The sequence below is a fragment of the Astatotilapia calliptera genome, chromosome 11, assembly GCF_900246225.1.
Source record: "Astatotilapia calliptera chromosome 11, fAstCal1.2, whole genome shotgun sequence".
In the NCBI taxonomy this organism is placed as follows: Eukaryota; Metazoa; Chordata; class Actinopteri; order Cichliformes; family Cichlidae; genus Astatotilapia; species Astatotilapia calliptera.
The window spans coordinates 16,083,831-16,102,267 of record NC_039312.1 but is presented as its reverse complement, the minus strand read 5'-3'; the positions used below and the strand labels follow the sequence as shown (position 1 = coordinate 16,102,267).

The window sequence follows — 18,437 nt, the reverse complement described above, 5'->3', positions numbered from 1 at the left end:
GCAAACTGATATTATTCACATGCTAAAGTAGTTCTGATGGGGGTTAGAAGGCCCCTGGATGGCCACATCATATTTGATAAAGCAAATTCTTCTGCACACTTTTTAATACTTTAAACGTCTCCAACCTGGGGGAAATTAAATTACACTTATGGACACTTATTTAAACTATCATTTTTTCTCACCGTGCAAGTTGCGGTAACATAAAAACACAACAACGATAGCAAATTTCATCTTTCGTAATCAACACTCCCCCTGTCTCCAATGAATACCGCTGAGAAGAATCTAAGTGCGACCAGTAGTGTATAGTGGAGGCTATTATTGTTGTGTGACAGTGATAGGCTGCAGGTTTTACACTGTAATGAATATACAGTGGATGAGTGCCGTGAGACTGTTGACTTAAACACACAGAAAACAGTGTGACAGGCAACACCCTTTTGCCAGCGCTCTCTGTACCACTCAGCTCCAAAGTATATTAAACCACCAGCCTCCATGGGCCAGCCTATACACCACTCAGCCTTTATTTGAAACTTGGCTGAACTGCAGTTTTGTGTCTCTGTGTGTGTGGTGTGTTTATGTGTGGCTATGTCCACCCCAGAACAGGAGGCAGCGGATCTGCCCTGTCCTCTCATTAACACTCTCCCAGTGTCAACTAATCACACCCCCGCTGAGCTGCTGGTATGGTAATGTGGTCCTAAATTCCTCCCTTTCCACACTCTGCACGCTATAACCCAGACACCGAGGTGTGTCAGTGCTAACCCACACACACTCGGTTCAATTAATATTCTGACAGCGTGGACATGACTGTTTCCATAGTGACGAACCTGATGCAGACTTAAAGAGAAAAGGTGTTATTGAAAGGACTCAGTGGCAAAACCGTCTGCATTACACACCAGCAGATTCAACTGAAGAATAAAATGACCGACTCACTGTGATCATAATGAGCTTTATAATTGGGTCTCTGGCCTTGGTGCACTTTTTTGGCGCTGGCTGAAATGTGTCCTCAGTAACAACAAGTATTCAAACTAAAAGTTAACCCTAAATGTATACAAACATTCATTAAATGTAGAAGGTAAAAAAAAAGAGCTAATTCTGTTAACAAACAAGAATCTAGATATATATATCTATATATATCTATATGTATATATATCTATATGTATATATATCTATATATATATATTAGGGCTGCCACGATTTGTCAACTAGTCACGATTACGTCGACTATCAAAATCGTCGACGACTGATTTAATAGTCGACGCGTCGTTTGAAGCTTTGTAAGATCCCAAAAGACGCAGGAATAAGTAGCAGGATTTAAGAGTGTAATAACGGACTGAAACAGAAGATGGCAGCACTGCATGTACAAGGATGCCAGCTGCCGTTAAACCCCGAAGAAGAAGAAGAAGAAGCAGCTGTGTCCCAGAATTCATAGCGCGGCCCAGCTCAGTTTCCAACAATGGCGGCAGCTAGTTAGTTTTAATATTACTCTTATTATTCTTTCTGGGTCACAAAATAAACGTTTAACATATTTTCAGCCGAGAATGTAGCTGTGTAAACCTCAAATATCGGCTCAGTTTATCAGGACACCACATATTTTCAAAAGCGCTCCGACGTTTTCGGAGACGTCTGTTACCCACTAGCTCGATAGCTAGCCGGGGGCTAGGTCACTAGCGCGGTGAGAACACCGGACTCCCCGCAAATTGTTTTCAAACCCACCGCCGTCTTTCGCTACTCAGGTTAAATATATATGAGTCACTTAGATAAATTAAAAATGTTGTTGTTTGGCTTTTTTTTTTTTTTTAGTATTTTATTTGTTCCTGAGTAAATCGGTTTGTCTGAGATTAAAGTTATAGTTTTTACACAGCTGAATAAACATCAAGCAGACAGCTGATTATCAGAAGTGTGAGATGCTGGAGAATATACTCCGTTGTCCTGTTATATTATAGATAGCAAGGAGTTTATTAAACTTCACCGAAACAATCTGCAAATTTCATTAGAATTGAATAAACTATCATCTTGTCTTTATTTTTAGTTAGCACCTTAAGAGCTTAAAGCTGTAAGCTAATGATAGTTATATAAGAGCAGATGCTGCTGGTGCAATAAGCTGTAGTTTTACGTCCAGTGGATGATGATCTGATTAGTCGACTAATCGCATAAATAATCGGTGACTAGTCGACTATCAAAATAATCGTTTGTGGCAGCCCTAATATATATACACACACATATACATATATATATATATATATATATATATATATATATATATATATATATATATATATATATATATATATATATATGTGTGTGTGTATATATATATATATATATATATATATATACACACACATATATACACACATATATACATACATATATACATATACATACATATATACACATATATACATATATACACATATATACACATATACACACATATATATATACACACATATATATATATATATATATATATATATACACACACATATATACACACGTATATACATACATATATACACAGCAGGGTACCCGTGATCAGGTACCCTGCTGGGGTAATAGGCTGGCCAAAGGAGGAGATAGAAGCCACTGACATAAAGACAAGAAAGCTCCTTACCATGGAGGGTTCCACCCCAAGTCCAGCACCCTGAGGCTGTACGCTAAGCGGAAGGAAGGGGGCCGGGGACTGGTGAGTGTCAGCACCACAGTCCAGGATGAGACAACGAACATCCAAGAATACATTGGGAAGATGGCCCCAACTGACCGAGTGCTCAGTGAATACCTCAGGCAGCAGAAACCCAAGAAAGAGGAGGGAGACGAGGAACCATCATGGAAGGACAGGCCCCTGCACGGTATGTACCACCGGCAGATAGAGGAGGTGGCTGATATCCAGAAATCCTACCAGTGGCTGGACAAAGCTCTGAGTACAAGATCCATAGAGGCTGGGGTCTATCACACCAGGCAAGACCCAAGGTGCAGACTGTGTAAAGATGCCCCAGAGACAATCCAATCCAGCACATAACAGCAGGGTGCAAGATGCTAGCAGGCAAGGCATACATGGAACGCCATAACCAAGTGGCCGGCATAGTGTACAGGAACATCTGTGTCGAGTATAAGCTGGAAGTCCCGAGGTCAAAATGGGAGATGCCCCCAAGGCTGATGGAGAATGACCGAGCTAAGATCCTGTGGGACTTCCAGATACAGACGGACAAAATGGTGACTCCCAAGCTAGGCGAGTGGCTCCAGCAGATCCCGGGAATAACATCGGAGATCTCTGTCCAGAAGAGCGCAGTCCTGGGAACAGCTAAGATACTGCGCAGGACCCTCAAGCTCCCAGGCCTCTGGTAGAGGACCCGAGCTTGAAGGATAAACCGCCCGCAGGGGCGTGCTGGGTGTATATATATATATACATATGTGTATCTATATATAGATATATATCTATATATAGATATATATATATATAGACATAAAAAAAGATGGCTGCTTCCAAAAACAAGTTTGGCTGTAATTCAGTCTACAGAGAAACAACCCTTCGCCTCCTTTTCTCTACAGTATGACCTCAGTAAACACTTTCCTGATTAAAAATGTTTAATAAACACCTTAATTGCTAGTTATTACAGCAGTGCTTTCTTACCTGCCAAATAATAAGCTGCTAACATATGTTTTTCTGTCAGGACTTCTTCCTGACGGTTCAATGTCTGAGTTCAGCTGCAGTCATCACCTCCGTGGTCCGTGAGGGTCATCACAAAGTTTATTAGGAGTCCACCAGGTTTATAGCACATTTCAGTCTAGACCAGTGATTCCCAAAGTGATTTTTAATACAATTTAAGAAATACTTCACTTTTTCTTGTGCTTTGATCACAGTGATGATTTAGGATTGGGTGATGCCCGTGGGATTTTCTGGTTTGTAACAGGGCCACAGCACATTGGACTCTGGGAATGGCTGGTCTAGACCAAAGCTATGGAGCAACTACTCTTGTCATCCAGACAGCTATGCCTCCAGCACGGTTATCAACACAACTGATTTTTATAGAAAACATTAACAGCTTTAAGGTTAACCTCAAAAACCTTCGAATATTAACATTTTTGAGTGTTTAGAGACCAAACTAGTCATCTTTTAACAGGATAAATTCCACTGTTCACAAGTAGAGAGGTAAGCCCAACACAGGCATCTAGCATATTTGAAAGTAGGCATTGGCAAACAATTCTGCAGCTGTTAGTTTCTTGCTAACGTGTAGTGAAAGCACTTTGATCCACAGTTCACGCAGCTGAAACCAGGAGGTCCTGCTGTCACATACATTCAGCCTCTCAGCTCACTAATCACACTCAGATCCCTCCACCCGTTGCTGCTAAGGTTATTGCACTTTGAGCAATATATCTTTCCAAGTCAAAGTTAGGGGTGGACGGTTTCTCTCTCTCTCTCTCTCTGTGTGTGTGTGTGTGTGTGTGTGTGTGTGTGTGTGTGTGTGTGTGTGTGTGTACGCGCGCGCCGGGTGCATCAGCCAGATCGATGGATAGGACACATATATACATACATAATGTTCACTCAGCATAGCTTGCACAACAACTCTGTAACTTATCTTTTAGTGTAAGGCAATGCTGCCACTAATCTGTTATGATCTTTAAAAAAAAAGTGCAGTTATTATAAAGTGTATAGACTTAGTTATTAGTATAAGAGACACTTAGATTGCCTTAACAGAGAAGCACATGACAGAAAAGACAGTGAGGTTGGCACATACACTTGTGTAGTCTAACTTTGCAGTATAGAAGCACGTCTTTATTGGTTTATGTCGCCTTTTTGAACCCTGGCACCCTGCACCACAGCAGCAACACTAACCTCAGAGGTTACAGCACCGATCAATAGCAGGAGAAGTGATGAGCTCAGCGATGAGAAACACAAACTGTGCATTATCAGATCTACTTATTGAGCCAAAAGCAAACGGACTTGTTCTTAAAAGCAAACGGACTTGTTCTAGGTTTAAATCAGGCCAAATGCAAAGAGTACAAAATAGGAGTTGTAAGGGAAACTACAGCAACACTTGCACACTCAGTGTTGGACTGCTGTATAACAGTATCATACATCCAGCAACCCTATACAAATCTTTCTAAAAGTGGTAATAGGTGGACAAGAAGTCATGAAACCAGCTTATTCCCTAATTTATTTATTTTGTGTTCAACATAAACAAGAACATATCTAGAGTGCAACAAATTACTCTCATTAGAAAAGCAAAAGTGGAAAAAATATTTCACTAAGGTTCGGATTTACGAACCTGCACATGAACCACAAGCAGTTATTTACAATAAGTACATTTAAACAGGAATAGTCTGGTTTGGGAATGGCTCCTCTAATGCTGGGCATACACTGTGTGATTTTTGGCTCATTTTGAGCCGATTTTTCAGTCGTGCGACCGTTTTGTTGATCGGTCTGAGTTTCGCCTTCATCGTGTGTCGTGCATCGTGTAGTATACGTGGGGTAACGAGAAGCGATTAACACGTCACGACCATCTGCTGATCATCAATCGTTTGGTCGTAAGAAAATCAAACCTGTTTGAAATCCCGCCGGCCATCGTGAGGGTGTCACCGCAGCCTCTCACACTGCGCACGCGCAAACACAGAAATGAAAGTGAAAAGACAGAGCAGCACAGCAGTGCAGCGTGTGATCTGGACACAAGCGATGGAGGCACAACTTGTAGAACTTTGGCAAGCTCATCTGAGCCTTTTTGATGTGGCATCACAAAATTATCACGACCACAACAACCGTGAAAATAGTTGGATCTACACCGCTGTTCAATCACAGCTGCCTGATCAATGTTTTTCATTAGCAATTTAGCAAAGTTGATGGTGGTGGTGTGTGTGTGTGAGTGAAAGACAGAGAGGAACAGATTTTCTGTTATAACCTTCATTTGATAGACGCACAGTGTGAGCACTCAGGTCGCATCAGAGCATCGGACCATATAGTGTGAGACCCTGCATCGTGACCTACGAACCCCTGCGAGTCAATCGTGCAGTTCGAGCAGGAGCTGAATAACGCGACTGAAAAAAATCGCACAGTGTCTGCCCAGCTTAAAGTATCACTGCCTGTAATCTAATGGTTACCAACATATACCTCTCTGAAAGGGATTACTTTATACGTCGACTTCTTGTTTTTCAGGGATATTTACTGTACATTTGGTATTGTGGTATTGGAATATTTATATAGAAGTGTTTTTGACTAAGAAAATGAATGTTATCGTCCACTGAAATGGGCACTAGTTGTCCTAAAAGCTCCTTAAAAAGCCTTCAGTTGATCCAAAATGCTGCAGTGAGAGTAATGACAGGGACAAGAAAGAGAGAGCACACTGGCTTCTCTTCATTGGCTCTCTGTTAAATCCAGAATCAAATTTAAACTCCTTCCCCTCACATTCGAGGTCTTGAATAATCGGGCCCATCTTATTTTAAAGTGCTTATAGTACCGTATCACTCCAATAGAGCACTTCGCTCTCAGACTGCGGGCTTGCTTGTGGTTCCTGAGTATTTAAAAGCAAATTGGGAGGCAAAGTCTTCAGCGTTCAGGCCCCTCTTCTGTGGAACCAGCTTCCAGTTTGGATTCAGGAGACAGACATCCTCTCTACTTTTAAGATTAGGCTTAAAGCTCTTCTTTTAGATAACGCTTACAGTGAGACACTGCAATAGGCCCAGGGTCCTGGGGGCTTCTTATGATGCACAGCGTTTCTTCTCCACTCACCTCTTTTCACTCGCTATGTGTTTATACACCACTTTGCATTTAATTATTAGTTATTATTAATCTCTGGCTCTCTTCCACAGTGTGTCTTTTTGTTTTGTCTCACTCCCAGCCAGTCGCTGCAGATGGCCGCCTCTCCCTGAGCCAGGTTCTGCTGGAAGTTTATTCCTGTTGAAAGGGAGTTTTTCCTTCCCGCTGCTGCCAGATGCTTGCTCACAGGAGGTCGTCTGATTGTTGGGGTTTCTCTGCATTCTTTAGCTTACAATATAAAGTGTGACACAGGAGTGTTTGAATCCTGGATGAGAAGTTTTAGGTTGAAGTAATGTTAGCTATACCTCAGTTAATAATCTAACATCCTCCAACACTCGGTTAAATAAAGGTAGTCAGCTAAGTGAGTAATGTAAAGTGCTCCTCCTATTTAACCACAGTCTGTAATGGCCAACCAGTAACAGAGACAGCACCACCAACACAGACAGCTCACTTTCCATTAAGCCAGACAAGTCTGCTGAGATCACTGGGGAAAAATTAAGACACCGTCTCTTTAAATCTGTCTGCATGACTAACTATCACACAGGAGGGATGAGACAAAGCACAAACTATTTCATGCACAAATGATTATCCTTTATAATGTTGAAACCCTCGATGGAAGAGGAGGTAAAGAAGGAGGATAGCTAGGTTTTTTTTTTCTTCCCTAGTTTCTCTTTTCCTCAAACTGTATGTGATCATTTCAAACCATGGGTAAAAAACCAAACAGTCAGAGTGCTTTGTTAAACATTTACAGATAGTGATTTAAGCCATAAAGAGCACACTGATCAGTGCACTTACTGAATCTGCAAATATTTCCATTGGACTGTTTGGTAAAAAAAACACAGCACAGCTGCAGCTAAAATTGTGTTTCAAAGCCCTTTTAATCTTGTTATGTTCTTTAATTAATGAGTGAAACATTTCAGCTTTAATGCCTGGCCCATATTATTTAGCTCTTCAGCTTTTTCCCTGTATTCCAGTTCTATCTGGATCGAAACCAAATATCTGCATAAACAGAATTTAGCCTAATGCTTGACTTTAACAGTTTAGGTACAGCGGGCATTAATAAAATCCTGCTTCTGCTCTGAGCCCAGAGGACAGAGGAAGAGCAGCTGACTGGGACAATAGAGAAAGGCACTAACTGTTCTCACAACAAGCATGTCAGACTACATTTAGACCAGTTTTACCAGGTTTTTGAAAAAGCCAAGCAATCTTAATGAAGCTTAGGATAATCTTCAAAATGAATTATCTGTGTGCATTAGCAGGCAACATGATTACTCAATTATTTAAAGTAGAACCCTGATCTAGGGGCTGGTACACGCATGCTTTACTAACCAGCATGTATAAATGCCACTCTAAAGTAAATACAATTTAAAGCTCGGTAAAGATCATTTTTTCCACCACGAGGAGTGACATCACCAGGTGTTCCCCACTATGCAGCGGGGGGAATGACAGCGTCATCTGTACAGTAGATCAAACAGCTCTTTGCACAGACTCCCCACTGCTTGGCTTATTACAGATGGGGAAAGTGTTGGGAAGACTGCGATGAACCACGAACAGGCACCAAAAACAAAGCCTGGCAGCTTCAGACAAACTACACATAGAAAGTCTGCAAATGCTAAAGTGAAATGAGACTTTGAAAAGATGAAAACTCCAGCCGACATCACTCTGCTCATCACTGCTCTTTAACAGCCTCCGGTTTTGTTTTTGTGATGTTTTCAGTAAGTAGAGAAATTACTTCCTTGCATGTTTACTCAGGCTGGGTGCTCTTTTCAGCCGGAGTGATGAAGATGCAGAAGAAGCAGTTGAGTCACGCAGAACAGGTTGTAATTACCTCCCCTTAAGCCTCAGTGTACTCCGCATTTGTGCTCTTCATCTGGCCTCTTTCAAACATCTGCAGTCTTGAAACCTCAAGACCCCATCCGAGGAATACAGCACATAATGTTATTCAGCATGCTGACATCTCATTTCAAACCTTTCAGGCCTTTCAGCACATTGTTAAAAAGATCAACTGGCCCAGTCAGCTCTCTTCTCTCATCAGTGCTCACCAGTGTCTCTACCTTTCATCTGGATATGTATTTATTCGTAAACTGATCTCATTTTGCAGGTTTTTATTTGACATTATTCTGTCATTCTTTTGGTGAAAGACAGTGGTCATTACACTCTGAAATGCAGTGCAACGTGCATGGGCGAAGAACTCTTTAAGGGTCAGGAAACAGGTCATTAGTTTAAACCCTAGACACAAGTGCAGAGCAGGTGTTCGGTGCCACGGTCGGCCGATCCCTCGGGAACTCCTGCCACTAAGGTTCCCCTGACAGAGCCATCAAAATTCCCAGGAGTGCCACATAATAGCATGCAGGGCGAGTGACCTGCTAATACAAACTGCTCAAGGACTGTTTTTGGAAATGAAGGTGATTAAAATCAGTCATTACAGCACTGAGAGCAGATTGCACTTTCTGAATCATCCTGATAACTGCAGTGGAGTCGGTGTCAGCCTAAGGGTGAACGTGAACACTGACAAATAAGTGAAAACCCCAGGGGGGAGTGAAAGAACCTGGAGATGCTTTGAAGAGTTCAAAGTCGTGAGGACAAACCTGCTCTTGGACCGTGGCACAGATGAATCATCTGCTATTAATATACAGTCTGGGCGCACAATCTGTTTATGTGGCCACTTCGGTGTGACAGCAGAGCCAGAGACGAGCTCAAGTTTGAATTACCAGCAGTGCTGCATGTACGTGTTCCAGTTCCCAACAAACAATGCACTCTGCAGCAGAAGCTACCTTATAGGTTAAGGGCTTGCAAGAAAATAAACAAACCTAAAAAGCAGGAAAACTATGATTTTATGGGCTAAATTGTTGCCTTTTTACATGCATCATCATGATGCATCAGTTTTTGTTTTATCGGTTCACAGGCACCTATTAAATTGAGACTTCGTTATTTAAAATAGAAATCTGGAACCATATATTGCAGAAAAGATCTCAGTTTCAGGGATCTGATCCAAATTAGTCTTCAGCCATAATTATCTTACCCATCTGTCTACGAAAACAGAAGAACAACTTCTCTGAACTTCCTTTCCTTTTTCGTTTGTAGACTTACACATAGACAAACCACAGAAGGGAAAGTACATTGTAAGCATACACACAAGTGTATCACTTTAACCAGTGCAAACTCTCAAAACATCCAGAAAGTGTCACATGCCGCCGATTACAGCTGAACAGGATCGCTGGTGGACTCGATCTGAAACAGCAAGCTGAGCTGTAGCATGTGACCCAACGTCTGCAGGTGTGGCACTTCTTTGTGTTTACACTGCTTTTGCATGTCTTTTTCATCTCAGTGCATCTTATTATGTCAGAAAGGGACATGTCTTGAAAAGGTTCAAGTGTAGCAACCAAAGCTACACTTCTGATTGTTTATTCTTTGTTCCTCATGACGGAAAACCTCCCAGTTCTGCCGACCTCCCTCGTCATCTCAGGCTCCAAAACACAGTTCAAGGTTTTCAGGCTGTTGCACTGTGAAGTGGGAGGGCGTGTGAAGGCTTCCTAGCGTGAGAACTCTGAAAGTAGTTTACTTTTAAATTCCCTCTAGCGCAGTGTACTGGCAAGAACCTGGCTATACAACATCAATGACACACATCGTGTTGTAAACAAACTAATGCAGTGTGGTTCTTTTTAATTTCTTATTTAAAGGCAGTAAAAGTACAAAGCATACACCACAAAAAGTACCTGGGATGACACTAATATTACACATACTATACCATCCCATAGTATTTTCTTCAAAAATGTAAGATATGTTATATATAAACGATTTTCTAGCATTGATGGCAGTCAGAAAACACAGTCAACACTGAGCGCAATTCAACAAACAAATTTAAACATGGTGTGTAGAAGTGTGCGTGCAATAACGTTGCAAACAAACATTATGCTGCACTAGTTTGCTTTGTTCCTTAAAGGTTAAAGTCCACGTGCCTGTGCAGAAAGTGGTTACACATTGCCCCAGCCGAGTAAATATGTGAAAGTTTACTCTGACTCTGATATCTTAGCTTAAGCTTCACTTACCAGCTTACTTCTTTACAACTTTGTTACAGAGAGACAGAGAGATGCTCCTGATGGCGACGGTTTGCTGTGTAACATCTCGCAACCAACAGTTATCTTGCATTGTACTGTATAGGGCTGCTCGATTATGGCAAAAATGATAATCACGATTATTTGACGATATTTATTTAACCCTTTAAGACCTACCATAGAACCAAGTCCACCAGAGCTTATATTATTATTTTTTTTACATGCTGTAGTGCCATTTGTGGGAGCATTTCAAGTTGCTATACATCAATACAACTGTTATAGCCCATATTTTAATAATATGTATGCATTAAGTCCATAGTAATTACATAAATTGCAAAAAAGTGCAATAAACTACAAAAAAAATTGAAAATCGCTTTTGTTTTGTTTACATATATTTCTACTTGGAGAAATTTAAGAGGTTTATCCCTCAAAACTTTAAATACAATAAAGTTGCAAAAAAATAGTTTCCCACCACAGGAAATTTATTTTGAGTGTCTTCATAGTTTTATTTTGGAGATACAGCAATTTTTATATACTGCAGGAAAAACAAAAAACAATCCTATGATGCAAATTTGCAAAGAAAACAGCATGTGCATCATTTCACTGTGGGAAGTGTTACGAACAGCTGATAGGAACGGCAAAGCGTGTTTCTGGAATATTATGTTTTTGTTCCTGCAAGCGCTTTTTATGCAATTTTTGCAAAGCTATATGTGGAACGAAACCGTGACCTAGGACAAGCTGATGGCATCAGATGTAAGTACAACTCCTCCGGTTTCATATGCAAAACAAATTATTGCGCTAGCTTACACGGTTCAGGTTCTACAGGGATTTAAAAATAGTTACGCAAAACGGAGCGTGCTGCTCTGACCGGCTTTAAAGGGTTAACAATGACTTTAAAAAAATAATATAAAATAGTGTGCAACACCACTGAAGTTTTTTTTTTTTTTAAACTCTCTTTTCAACCAACGGCAGTCACTCTCCTCTCCAAATAACTTCTGCTTAGCTTTCCGAGCTTCCCTCGGGTCCTCTTAATCAGCGGTCTCCAACCTTTTTTGCGCCACGGACCGGTTTATGCCCGACAATATTTTCACAGACGGCCTTTAAGGTGTCGCGGATAAATGAGGGAGGGGCTAATAATCGGCTCAGTCATTTTTAATGATCGTTGAAAGCCCAGATCGTAATCGTGATTAAAATTCGATTAATTGAGCAGCCCTAGTACTGTATATCAATAAAATCTGAATAATTAGGTTAACTGATTAGCCTTTCTAGTGTTTATGAGTTAGGGTGGCATTGCTTTATCATGTCATTAACTAATCACACACGCCCCTGGTTGTATACAGAAGCAGCTTAGAACGCTTGTCTCAGTTCAAGGCTTATTCTAGCCTCTTTGGATCTGCTCTTAGAGACAAATACCCACTAAGGTCTCAAGGCTGTCCTACTGACACATCGTAAAGTGCATGAGGACTCTCTCCTAGACAATCTGACATTTCGAGCCCTTTATGAATGCTTTCAGTAAGCGTGCATTTCTGCAGACTCTACCTGAGGAAATTACCCCTCTTGGCACCTGGAACTGGAAGTACAGGAACATCACCAACTCAAGTGTGACTTCATTCACAGATCTGACTTTGACTTGTTTGACTTGGCTATTATGGTTGAGAATGTGGAAAGGCCTTTGACTTTCTTTGGCAAACCAGGTTTGATCATTAACCGTGGCTCAGGGGGTTGGGAAGCGTATCTGTAACCGGAAGGTCGCCGGTTCGATCCCTGGGCTCTCTGTCCTGGTCGTTGTGTCCTTGGGCAAGACACTTTACCCTACCGCCTACTGGTGTTGGGGGCCGATGGCGCGATATGGCAGCCTCGCTTCTGTCAGTCTGCCCCAGGGCAGCTGTGGCTACAACTGTAGCTTGCCTCCACCAGTGTGTGAATGTGAGAGTGAAAGAATAGTGGCATTGTAAAGCGCTTTGGGTGCCTTGAAAAGCGCTATATAAATCCAATCCATTATTATTAAACTAAATATGAAATATGAGTAGCTCCGTGTATCTTAACACAGAGAGGCCTCTGCTCCAGAAATAGAGGTTCACAGAGGGCCGTTTCATTCCTCACACAGCAGCTGGAGCACAGATAGGTGAGGTTGCTGTCTGTTACTCAGGGGTTAGGGTAAACTGGCCCAGTTGTGCACCAACTGGGCCATTATTGAGCTGTAATGTAGCACACTGCCCACCCACAGTTCCTGTAGAAGTTCTACTGTAGAGTTACCCGTCTCTAACATCGTCTGCACACTTCCACAACCTGACTCCATGTCAAGTTAGTCTCAGTCTTAGTGGGGCGGCAGCAGCCTGCTCTCCCAAACAACCCCCGCTGTCCAGAGAGACAGGGAGAGAGGCACGGGGACTACTAATGAACCCGAATGCCATCCGTGGCGTTTCAAGAGCAGCAGAGCATGCATCTGATTAATCTTTGTCCTAATTAGATCGAACAATTAACCTGCCCACCACTGAGCTCTGGAGCCTGATGACTCTGCACGAGCGTCAAACCTCCTGTACATTTAAAAACGAAGCGTGCCCTCACACTGCAACTTTCCTGGTTTTCACAGCGACCAATTAATTCTAAGTAACAGCGCACAGCCTTCCGTGTGATATCTGGGCGGAAGGAGGGACAAGAGCTCCGAGCCGTTTCTGCTTTTCACTTCAATGGCACTACATTTCTGCGCTTTTGATTCAAAGTCAGAGGAGGCACTGATGGGTCTCATCACAAATTAAGTGTGAGATGCGAAGCAGAAAGAGGAGGGGAGAAGGGGAAAAAAAATCCAATCTTCATTAACATGGAGATACTCCCCCGATGTGAAACGCCTTGAGGACATACTTGTTCACTCACTGACTGGATGCTTTAAAGCATGCACTGCCTGCTGATCTGAAATATTTGAAATGCTTCACTTGTTACATGCACTGCATCCTCATAACAATGTGGACAGGGAGAATGCAACCACAGAGGACATGTACCTAGCCGATCCCTTATTAATTAACATGAGCTCAGCTGTAGGGATGCAACTGGAAGCATACAGCCCTGTGACTGGACACTCTGGGAGGTTTTCTTTTTTTTCATAAATCATGTGTGCATGAGCCACAATTGCACAATGAAAGCTCATGAAGCTTAAGCTTGTTTTCCCTTTTCTTTCTTTCTTTCTTCTTTTTTTTAGCATATTGCACAATGTAAAGTACTGCAAAAACTGTTCTTTATAAATCTGCAGTATGGCTCTTTAACCCAGCTGACCATACAACGTTAGCTGGGTTAAAGTGTACTGTTTTGTGTAATGTTTTTGAGGCCCTGCCAAGGACAACACGACCAATGTTGCGAGTTTAATGAGCCCATTAAAAGTGACTGGGTCAGCTGACGGGGCTCTGCTGGCAGCAACAAGTGCTTGACAGTTGGGAACTTAAAAAGTGCAGTCGTTACGCAACGTGTCAATCCGTGTTTGAACCTTTGTGGAAACGCTCAGTTTCATTTAATACGCGTAACTTTTGACTGCACTGAAAGCTGCGATAGATCGCTGCGGAAATGGCTGGCAAAACTCGAAAATAAAAGTTGAAAATATATAGCAACGCGTCAGATTTTACTAGTTAAACGTTGCGGAAGCTAAATGTGGGAGTTTCTCTTTATTGCAAAACCTTAACACGTGTAGTGTTGGGTAAGGGAAGGAGAAAATCCACGAGTATACGTTAAACTCGATGACTTTCACAGGGAGTTTGGAAGCACTCTCCGAGGCGTGCGCTGCAGGCTTGTTTCGCTCTGTAAAGTTGAGAGCGTACACAGCAAAACTCTCAGCGAGCACAGCTGTTGTGAGACTGACCTGTCCTGGAGTAGACGGTACTTCTGTCATGTGTCGTCCCAGTGTTGTGCTGCTCTAGGTGGACCGAGTCCTGCACGGGTCCGGGCCACAGTCTCTGAGAGATTGCATCCCTGACAACTCTCGCGCCGCTGCCCGTGACAGAAAATATGTAGTCCATTACTGTACGGCTGCAGAACCTAGCTAGCTTAGCTAACAAAAAGAGTTTTCAAAAGTGTTTAAATAGCCGCTCTCATCGCGCAAAAAGAAAAACAATGCTGACAAAGCAGCGACACTCAAACTCGTAGTGTGAACGAACCTCAACTACTCCACACATTCCAAAACAGGAACTATTTGAAACACGTCAACGGGTGCGCACTGTTTTTGCCCCTAGTGGACTCGAACGCAACAGGCTGTCTTCCAGTGCAGCCTACTGCCCTATTGGCCCACATTTACACTAACTGCATTCCACAGAAGGTTCCTATATTTGATGTAGCCTCCTCAATAACATAGCTAACCGCTTTACTTTGCTTTAGGAAAGTCTGAATTAGTTGTAGTATTGTGTTCCTATTGCTTACAAACTGTGTATAACATGGTAGCACTTTAAGTTGTTTTTTTATCCAGAGTAATGATTAATAGGTTTGTAAGCTTGAAGATGCAAGAAGATAAACACATAAGTATTTAAATGTGTTTGCAGCTACACTGTGTTATAAACCACACATTACATGCTCATAGATGAGTGTATGGCTAAGGATTTTGGTCAAACAAAGCTTAAAATACAATTTTATCCACAGATAAGCATTTGAATGCAGCTTTTACTTTACAGGCAGGGTTCACATATTGTTACTTCAGGTTACATTCTTTAGGTTTGCAAATATTTTTTTAATGCTGAAGTTCATTTGCAATGAATCACAAGTTACAGATTCAGTGCTGATTGAACGCAGACTTTTAAAAAGTCATTCATGAAACCTGAACTTGAAAAAAATCTTTACAAATAAAAAAATAAAAAGGGGAAAAAAATGAAGCTCAGCACAGCCCACACCGATTTCCACATCGTTGCTAGGAGATTTGATTGCCATCAAGTGTGGGGCTTTATAGCACCCTGGAGACTGACATCCATCTGACTCCCACCTTAATAACATTCTAATAAATTGAGACTCTCACATCCGGAGGCAAAGTACACCTCCGTGCCCATACTGTAAGTGACTCAAGGATCCAAAGTGAGAACTCTGAGAGCTGCGACATATACGCGTCTGCTCGTCCACTGATGGATAGGCAGAGATGGCATTTGCTGTGCGCAAATGAACATGGAAAAGTGAAAAGCCGGCAGACCGGAACAGGGTGTGATGATTGGGAAGCAGCCTCAGGTTGTGAGCTGGAGAGCCTGTGATTCATTATTTATCCCAGGGGGGCAGAGCTGCTCTGGTAAGTAAAGAGTGTAAAGACAGGCCCTGTAATGATCCAGCAACACATTCACATGAGAAACGTTAAAGATGGGGAGGGGGGAGAACTTTTCTTTGCAAGGATAATCAGACAGGAAAAGCACCCGTGTCTCATTCCCAGTATGTGTGCAAGGCCAGCTGAGGTTAAAGCATCTGTTATATCTGAGTGCATTGAAGCAGTGAGGTTTGAGAGTGCCAGCCATTTTCAATACTGAAAGTGCTCCATCTGCTGGTTGCCTTAGGTAGCGTGGGTATTAAAATAGTGCATCAGAACGAATGCAGTTTTGAATATATGAGATTTTACTTTTTTTTTTATTTTGAGAAAAAAAAGACTTTTTCCTCATCATCTTTGACATCATCTGCCTTTGTGGTTCTGTTCAAACAAGCAGGGCTGCAACTAAATGCCTGCTTTCACTGTCTATTAATATGTCACTTGATTTAATGACTGGACAATTACTCATTTAGTCTGTAATAAAGCTGAAAAATGTCCCCTAAATGCCCCCAATTCCTGTTCCTAGGATGTTTAATTTACAAGAAAAATCAATCAGAGACACGCTTATAAGCCGGAAAGCCTGAATACTCGAAATTTTCTTTAATTAACCACTTAATCAGCTATTACAAATGATCGGCACCTTATCGCGCTGCGTTTCAGCTGCCCTGCAGTCACGCGGGAGAAGAGGTGTTTTGTGACAGATCCAGTCTAAACATATGTGAGCCTGAAGCAGGGGGACTGTTCAAACTAGTGTTTTTTTTACTTCACAAATGAAAAGAATATAGCACACAAACAACTTCGACAGCATATATTTTTATATTTGACTTTGAATCATAAGCACCTGTCCCACTTTTTTCCTCTCTGACCTTGTGTAGCGCCCTGCTGGTACACTTGGCACTTGAGCAATGTCTTTACACTGGCCCAGCGCCACCCCAACAAACCCCACCCCACTGCGGGGCCTCGTAGCTGCGTGATGTACTGTGTTGCTGTACAGCTGCCCAGAGCGGTCATCAAATCATCCATAACATACTCAGAGGGAGCCATCCTCTCTGCGCTGTAACCCCATAGGATTAGAGATATACCGAGCAGTCGTGCACGCCAAACAATAACACCCAATCTAGTTTTAAAGACCTATTTTCTCAGAGAACTCCTCCACTCTCTAATTAAGCCGTAAATGTGACCAAAGAGGGAAAAATGAAAGAATTCCCTCTGTGCTCATCCGACTATGAGCATCATTGCATGGAAATTATATGAGTTACTTTGTTCTCCTTAAGCCTGCATGTTTGATGTGTGTATTTCGTGTATTTTAGAGGTGATTAAAGAGACCCTGGAGCAAATTAGCTAACTGACATTTATTACGCTGTTATGTCCTTCTGAATTTTTGCAAATGATCCCGTTTCTGTGGACTTACAGACCATTATATTAGGTATATTTACAATATCCTAAAGGGACACGTTCTAATTTGGTTGCGTGTTTACAAGGCACGCAAAAGCTATATCATAACCTTTCTTATTAATTTCTATCTGGATCAGAGCAGTATTTGAGAACCATTTTGTTTAATGGAGAAATCTTGCTGTTCAAGTACCTGCATTAAAAAAAACCCCAGTTGATGTCAGCTGCTGTCAACAAAGGCCCTGAGAGGGTCCTGTGCGTGAGCCTTTGTCATCATCTGGGTGTTAATCTCAGCAGTTTCCCATTCAGAGCCAGGTTGGTTGGCACCTAATCCTGAGAACAGGGACGTTTTCATTACGAAGAAACACGCAGGCCACCGGGGAGCTGCTGCCACTTTCCCTGTTATCAATGAACAGAAGTCACAAGTAATGTTGCATAAGCAGTCTGAGCTGAAGCAACACGCTGAGCATGTGCATGCACTGTAAAGCCTGTGTTAGCATGTGCACACGCTTACCGTATGCCCATTTCTCACATAGTCTGCCCCTTCTTCCAAACTTTTTTTTTTTTTTTCGTTTGCGGTGGAAATCACTAGAAAAACACAGCGCAGAGTTCACTCGTGTGACACAAATGCACCTGCTGGCAAACACAACCGAGCCTTTCCGTGTACGGCACTGGTTGCTTGTAGTGAACGCATCTCACGTGGCATTTCCAGAAGCATCTAACAGAGCTGGAGTGTACGCACAGAATGTACAGCACAAATTGTCCTGTGTTTCATGAGCGTTATGCTCTATTATCCCGCAGCTCTTACAAGATGACGACCAATAAAGACGGTTTGCTGCCAGGAGGAATCAAGCGGAGGCATACAGACAATGGCAACAATCACAGGTGTTTAACAGCTCTTGTCAGAAAATGCCGCTTTCTCTCGGGCTGTTTCACTAGGGAAGTAAAGCTTTGCCTCTCAAAAGCTTGTCAGTACTACAACAGATGA

The 18,437-nt window shown here is 42.1% G+C and overlaps 1 protein-coding gene across 8 annotated transcripts in view; it reads right to left on the bottom strand.

Moving 5' to 3' along the window:
• oxr1a (oxidation resistance 1a) overlaps positions 1–18,437 on the bottom strand; it is a 175,809-nt gene that overhangs the window by 56,326 nt on the left and 101,046 nt on the right. Inside the window, exon 1 of one of the 8 annotated variants that reach the window (XM_026184159.1) lies at positions 14,648–15,003. The exons of the other annotated variants lie outside the window; for them this stretch is intronic. Coding sequence (XP_026039944.1) covers positions 14,648–14,804 — 157 coding nt within the window. The 5' untranslated portion in view covers positions 14,805–15,003. Of the gene's footprint in view, positions 1–14,647; positions 15,004–18,437 lie in introns of those variants that run through there. 8 annotated transcript variants of the gene reach the window in all.